Genomic DNA, 8,234 nt, shown 5'->3' with positions numbered 1-8,234 from the left:
CAAAATCTTTTATACAGTTTTTTGCTGGCCATTGATATACTTTCCTTTGAGAAAGAATTCAATAGGGCACACTTCACCCTCCTCCCTTTATCAATCTCCAGTCGAGATCAAAATTGGAATCTGCTCGAAAGAATATTTTAATTAAGTTAGCTGGAATATTTCAGCTCGCTTAGGAATCAATCTGCTACACACAATTGCGAGCTGCAATAGAAAGATGGTCGGTGTGCTCTATCTCTGAGAAGGAAAGGGGCTTTTTACTGGTTGCGACTGATAAGAACGCAGACGACTGTGCCGTCACTTCAATTTACGATGAAGAGTTCGAGAGAAAAGAAGCAAAGCAAAGATTCAATAGAACGCTGTCAGTTCGCAGAGCTCCTTCGATAACGATTCGCCGGAAACCTCTGACATTTCGAGAGTCATCAGCACAAGAGGTCTGAAAAATCGAGGAGAAAATTTTTCTAAGAGTGTTCACTCAAAGAAAATACCTCATTTAATATTTATACATATTAAATCAGCAATTAAAGCTATCTACTGTATCATCCATCATCTGTGAAGCTCACAAATTCATAAATTTGTTCAATAATTTCATAATTTTTTGTTATTCAACAGTCGTCGTCTTCTTACAGGGGTAGGCATTAATTAATACCTGTTCCGCCTTCAAACATTCTCCCACCATTCTACAAGTTGACGGGAATCGACAACAGTGGAGAGAACACGTTGAGAGAATGGGAAACGGAAGAATCCCCAAAGCTGTCATTGCTTACAAGCCAGAAGGGAGGAGAAGTATTGGCAGACCAAGAAAAAGGTGGGAGAATGTTATTCAACAGTAACAATTATAACTACGTCTACGAAAACGCAAATTCTGTAGCTTCTTTCGCTAAATCATGAATGCGGCATAAATGATACATTTATTGATTCAATAGGTAATACACAGTTTTGTTTTTTCATACATAATTATCATTATACAAGCTGATTTAGGACTCACACTGGCGCACAAGGAATTCCTTTTGCCGGTGTTTTTGCCTCACCTACTGTACTTATGCATGTGATCATAAATTGAATCTTCATTTTAAAACTATTGTTTGTAATGTAAAGGATATCATTTCGTTATTATATCTAATTAAATAAATGTATGTATCTTGGTTTAAGTGCAGTAGCATATACTTATATTTATTTGTTGTAAAGCTCTTTTGTATTTTGTTTTTGGCAAAATAAATTATGTATGTTGTATTGTATAATAATATCATTATCATTATTGATTCGCAATTTAGTGAACAAGTTTTGGTGTGATGTAAGCAGACGCGGCACCCAAAATTACTGATCAACTCACTGAAACTACTGTGACATGAATAGGCTACTACACGTCCAAAATGGCTAAAATTTCAGTGAGTAACTATCAAAATAAGACGCGGAATGATTCGCTTCAATATGCTTACAAAAAGGCATAATGTACGCATGTTTGTTGGTAATAGTACAATTTTCATGAACGACGATAAGATCATTCAGATAAAAAACTAAATCTAGTTTAGTACTCCTTAATAACGATGGGTGCTACCAGAGAGAAGATATAACATATCTCTAGACTCATTTTATACATATTTATATCTGGTATTTTTCTCTGGTGCTACGAAGGTCCATATACAGCACCATCTACATTTGACTGGTATTTTATCTCTGGTGCTATGAAGGTACAGCACCATCTACATTTGAAGCTAATTCAGTTCTACGTGGTTGTATTGATAATGAGTTCTATTTGGTTGTAATGGTTCTATATGGTTGTATTTATAATGAGTCAACTTCCAGGATTCAACCAAAAACTGACCGATTTCCGTTTAAACTGAGGTGACGCATATGACACTTAGCCTACTGCATTATGAAACTCAAATTCTGCATCCGTTTTATCAAAACATGATCTGCGTGGGTTGATATATGATCTTCTTTCCAGTGTCATTCATATTGTGCGATACCTCAAATGTGCGAGTATTCAAACTTTTCGTCATTTGTGTTTCAATTTCATATTTTTACGCGTGTTCACTTCATTTTGACGTCGCCCGAAACACATTGAGCATGAATGTTGACCGAGCATTCGCTACACTTTATAATGTCTTTCACTAACATTTCTCTCCCGCATTTTCCGCAATCATCACCCATTATGAATAAATTTGTGAGAAACAGAACTGAAATAATAAATTGAGGTTACAGATTGGAACTATTGGCTATTGTTAGGTCGACACAATTCTTTCCGAAAGCAGATTCAACCGGTCTAGTCTCGTTTAAGCAGGAGCTTCAGCAAACGATCCGATCCCATCGACTGACTAATAAGAACAGAAGTTTATTTAGGTATCTAGAATTATCAAAACATTTCAAAAAATTATATCAAGATATTGCAATTTTAAAGCCAAAACCTACCCACCCTAACTCTTCCATTTACCTCTAAACCCTAATTGAACAGAGCCTACATAGTTATGATAAAAATAATAATAATAATATGATTATTATTATTATAGTTATGATCATACACTAGACAATTTGAATTCTCGCAGATGTGAGGCACTCTCTTTTATAATTCTGCAAATCAATATTCCAATAAGTGGTGTGGACCTCAATTAATAATTGATTGAGCGAGGCTTGCAGAGCGGTAGATGTCTCTGGCATTGATAAGCAGGAAAGCGGTTTAGACATTGTTTGCCGTCATTAGCGGTCCAATCAGAGGTCGGTTGCTTGCTATTCAGTGTTCGATTGGTGCGGTCAAAGCGCTGCGGTCGATACGAACCTATCGATTGGTCGATATATCGTCGGTGGTAAACGTCGGAAAACGACCGGAAACAGTGGAAACAATTCGATTAACCAGTTCGATCACAGACGTTGTTCCAGCTCGTAAAACCCTTTTTCTATCTTTAGCTTTTGACCATGTGCGCGTGCGGGTGATTAAATCCTTGCTGCATATACAGTTCCGTTGCGGGGTTATTGCTGGCCTTGATCGGCTTTTGCCAATAACGCACCATTGGACAACAGCCTGCTTGTTCAACTCATTCGTGTACGCGTTCCTGGATTTCATTCCTTTTGCTCCACACATCCACATCTGGGGTTCTGACATGAAAGCATGAGAGATTCGATCCCCCAGGAAATAGTTCTGTAAGGCTGATACAAAAGTAGTTCTGTGAGGCTGACATGGAAGCATTCGACCCCCAGGAAATAGTTCTGTAAAGCTGATACAAAAGTAGTTCTGTAAGGCTGACATGGAAGCATGAGAGATTCGACCCCCAGGAAATAGTTCTGTAAGGCTGATACAAAAGTAGTTCTGTAAGGCTGACATGAAAGCATGAGAGATTCGACCCCCCAGGAAATAGTTCTGTAAGGCTGATACAAAAGTAGTTCTGTAAGGCTGACATGAAAGCATGAGAGATTCGACCCCCAGGAAATAGTTCTGTAAGGCTGATACAAAAGTAGTTCAGTAAGGCTGAAATAGTTCTGTAAGACTGACCCAAAAGCTCGAGGCTGATACAAAAGTAGTTCAGTAAGGCTGATACAAAAGTAGATTAGTAGGCTTGTTGATACTTCGAATATTCGTTCCGAAGAATGGACATTGATATGTCCAAAGCTCCGCCAATTTATGTAGATGCATAACAATATTATCTATTTTATCTATAGTTATTACAAATTGCTTTTTTCATATCATATACAGCTCAATAATTATTTTCTTCGTTTATATTTTGTAAATTCATCCATAATTTTGCTGTATGTAAGCTATTGTATATAAGTGTATAAGCCAGTATATATTTAATCTACATAAATAAAGTACTCAATCAATCAATCTCAATCTTACTGTTATTAGTTGTTATACTTTTGAAATGTTGTCAAATTTTGAAACTACCAAGTATTGTTGTCATGTATTTTGATGTTAATTGGATGAGATCTCTGTCAAGTTCACAATCGATCATCGCCTGACGCAGTGATTGGTGATGCGTGTTTTGTCCAAACTCCAGGCTTTTACAAGTTCAGGTTGAGATTGTCAATCTGAAAATGTCATTATCTATAACACATTTTATTTCATGGAAACCAATTGAATCCTCCATCAAGAATCACTATAGTTATATTTATTGAACGAGCGCTAGCGAGTTCCTACTCTTAGAACAATGCCAAAATCGTTGTATATCTGTTTGTATATTCTATACAATAACTTCCAAAGTTTTGAACAATCAGCTTTCAATTTCGAACACATATTCTTCGAATCTTTTTAGTGATAAATTATTCCGTTGAACAACAAAATTCAGACTCTTTCGACCTCCTACAGACAAAAAAGGATAGGCTCTTGGTATAACTATGGTGTATGTTAGTATGGTGTATGCTATAGATGAACACAATAATCACGAAAGGAAAAATCATAGTAGCAGTCATATGATGACTTCATATGGGGAGAGGAATTAGCACAAGGTTACCTTATTTTTTCTCTCTCTATCATTTTTGATTATGTACTTTTTTGTATGGATCAATAAAGAATAAATAAATAATGGAATATTGTAAATTGATTTTCAACCATAATTTCAATAGAACAGCTGATCGAAATATTAAGACGTTAGTCAAAGCGGCATTTTTGAAAATTCTTATGCGAGATTTTCTCAGTCAAGAAAATACTGTAATTGAATAGGGAACATGAATAGTCTAACATGACTATCAATAGGGAGTTCGGACTCAGAAATATAATATGATGTGTACAAAAACAATCCCGTGCTTGGTGCCACCTACTTGCAGAATTGAGAACTACACCAGTAAGCGTTCCAATCCACCAATCAGGAGAGAGTATGAGGAGCTGAGAGGCGTGGCTAGCTGCCATTGGACCATTATTCTTAAGCCATGATTTTGACACATTATCCATCATTCCCACTCACTCACACACTCTATCTTTCTTTCTCTCTCTTTCTCTCGAAGGATACTTTGAATATTCTTTCCGAAGAATGGACATTGATATGTCCAAAGCTCCGCCAATTTATGTAAATGCATAACAATATTATCTATTTTATCTATAGCTATTACAAATTGCTTTTTTCATATCATATACAGCTCAATAATTATTTTCTTAGTTTATATTATGTGAATTCATCTATAATTTTTCTGTATTGTAAGCTATTGTATATAAGTGTATAAGCCAGTATATATTGTAATCTACATAAATAAAGTACTCAATCAATCTCTCTCTCTTTTTACGGTTAAGTGCTGAAGGGGAGGGTATCCTTGATACCCTCTCTGAGAATGGACTTCTTAAGTTCCAAACTTCACCGTTTCATGTGAAAACATTACAGTAGTACCTTAACTTTTGCATTTATCATCATTTTTCTTGCTCAATATTATTGTAGAACTCATTAGTTTAATATGATTCACCATTTCATTTTACCACTACTGGTATTTATTTTTAATGCTAGAACGTAAGTTGAATTATGTTTTGTTAAACACATGAATAAAGGAATCTGAATCTGAATCTCTCTCTCTCTCTCTCTCTCTCTCTCTCTCTCTCTCTCTCTGTATTTTCCCGATCGTGTGTTGATGGGAAGGATATTATTAAACTTTATACCTTTCCAATCGACACTGATTATTTTTTGAAACACCGCCGATTTATATAGTTAGATCACAATATTATATTATCGTATACAAATTGCATTCAATCTTTATTCTCATTGATAAATTTTTAACACCTTGTAAAACTTGTTGAATGAATAACACTACTGTCATTTAATTAAATTCGTTCATAAGCCAGTATAATTATATTGTAACATACATGAAGAAAGAACTCAATCTCTTTTTTTAAGTAGAGTGTTGATGGGAGGAGATATGCTTGAATATCATTTCCCAAGAACTGACCCATTACCAATTCTAAGTAACCTGAGAAGTTCTATTGGTCATATATAGGGATATAGCTAGTTATAACCTTTGAATGAGGGATACAATAACTGGAATCTAATAATATTCAATGATTATTTTTGATCGAAATTTGATTCTAGCCTACATACATTCATCTATTCACTTCTATTCATTATATTACGCTAGCTGATCATTTCAAAAATTCATCCATTCCATTCAATCATTTTACTTTGCTTGCCCTATTACCATAGGTAAGGAAAGTATTGCTTTCCGAAAAAAATTAAGGTACCCCAATTTCTCAATTTCTATACGTTTCAAGGTCCCCCGAGTACAAAAAAGTGGTTTTTGGGTATTTGTCTGTATATGTGTGTGTGTGTGTGTGTGTGTGTGTGTGTGTGTGTGTGTGTGTGTGTGTGTGTGGTGTGTGTGTGTGTATGAGTGTATGTGCGTCTGTGTACACGATATCTCATCTCCCAATTAACGGAATGACTTGAAATTTGGAACTTGAGGTCCTTACAATATAAGGATCCGACACGAACAATTTCGATCAAATGCCATTCAAGATGGCGGCTGAAATGGCAAAAATGTTGTAAAACATTCGCGATTTTCTCGAAAACGGCTCCAACGATTTTGATCAAAGTTATACCTAAAATAGACATCGATGAGCTCTATCAACTGCCACAAGTCCCATATCTGTAAAAATTTCAGGAGCTCCGCCCCATCTATGCAAACTTTGATTTTAGATTCTCAATAATCAGGCTTCAGATACAATTTTAACAAAAACTTTCGAGTGGAGAAGATTGAGAATGAGAATCTCTACAATTAATGTTCAGTAACGTTTTCACTTAAAATTGAAAATAAGCTCGAAATTCGAGAAAATGTTATTATTTCAATTGCAAACTGTTGGCAACTGTTGATTCTATTGAATCATTCACTATGAAGAAAAAGCAGACTTCGTGTGTCTCCAGTGTTTTTGTCTTGTCACCAGCTGTCTTGGATCTCTGAATGGTATACTTTTATGCGCGGGAACACTAGCGTCCGGTGATAAATTTTCATAACGACAAGGAAAGCTGTGTGAGTGCGCCACACCAGATTTTTTTGTATATAACACTATAATCATAATACAATTATGACATTGGAGGGAAAAAGTAGGCTGAGCCTGTACTATTTCCTCCAAAAATGTCAATGAAATATTAATGTTGTCCAAAATTTAAGGTTATGTAATCACACACTGCTTCGTCACTTGATTTTTGGTCCAGGAATAATGATTTGAAAATTTTGGACGTCGATGTTTTGAAGGTTGTGATACTCTAAATGAATGTATCACAATTAATTAAAAATTTAAGAAATATTGCACTTATTTGAAAAATTTGAATGCAAAATCAAAAACCTAATTGAAGTACATGTCTCTCTGTGAGATTCCTATTATGAGATATTAACTTATTCATAGCAATGTAATTGAAGGCATAACGTTGCGTGTATACAAGATAAGCCAGAATCTTGGCTCGACATCACTCTTGAGAAACTCTGTAATTGGAACAGAGTGAGCTTTGTGAAGAGAAACATGAATTTGGTAAGTTAGCAGAAGATACTTGAAAGGGACCGGAATTAATTTTCATAATTCATATTACACACAGTATACTTGTGCGGCATCGCATTACCGCAGACGACGGCTCTAGTCTGCCGGCTTCCCTAATCGATAATTACGAAAAACTTATGGGGCCGGTTTCTGAGATCGTGATTTAGCTAAGTTCTAGACTTTAAACAGCTGGAGTCAGAAAATTTACTTTCCGAAACCGGGCGTAGTCGCAGTTTTTATGATAATCTTTATTTTCTCATTTATATAATAATTGGAAACTTTTTTCTTGACGAAATTGAACATTCCTAAATAATTCAAAATAGCTAAAACTTCAAACTATTTCCTTGTTATTTTATTTTGTGTTCAATTCTATAGTCTTTAAAAATTTAATTCAAACGTGACTATGACTATGCGACTACGCCTCGTTTCGGAAAGCCAATTTTCTAACTCCAGCTGTTTTGAGTCTAGAACTTAGCAAAATCCCAACCTTGGAAACTGGTCCATAATTTTTTTTGTCATAGTCAATCTCAGCTGTTTTCCATGCATAAAATCAAGCCGGTAAACAGCTGTTTGAAGAACAAATAGACATATGATTCTCATTACAGCATAATCTACTGTAATGAAACCATATGTTTTCTTTACAGTCGAGTATGTTCCCTAGTTCCGAAATAGGAACAGCAAAACTGCTACAAAAAAAAAAAAACACCTTCAGCGCTCCAGGTGGGAGTTTCGTCAACTTCCACAAAATTCCAGTTTCGGAATTTGTAAACTAGGTTATGTTTATAGAATGCATGTAGTA

At 35.4% G+C, this 8,234-nt stretch overlaps 1 protein-coding gene across 1 annotated transcript in view; it reads right to left on the bottom strand.

The window, feature by feature from the left end:
* LOC120349698 (proteoglycan Cow-like) overlaps positions 1-3,082 on the bottom strand; it is a 55,207-nt gene extending 52,125 nt beyond the window's left edge. The window contains exon 1 of the mRNA XM_039420221.1: positions 2,849-3,082. Coding sequence (XP_039276155.1) covers positions 2,849-3,082 — 234 coding nt within the window. The remainder of the gene's footprint in view (positions 1-2,848) is intronic.
* Between the last annotated feature and the right edge of the window lie 5,152 nt (positions 3,083-8,234).

This window comes from Nilaparvata lugens, chromosome 2 (genome assembly GCF_014356525.2).
Source record: "Nilaparvata lugens isolate BPH chromosome 2, ASM1435652v1, whole genome shotgun sequence".
In the NCBI taxonomy this organism is placed as follows: Eukaryota; Metazoa; Arthropoda; class Insecta; order Hemiptera; family Delphacidae; genus Nilaparvata; species Nilaparvata lugens.
The sequence above is the reverse complement of the archived record's forward strand: the minus strand, read 5'-3'. Positions and strand labels throughout refer to the sequence as shown.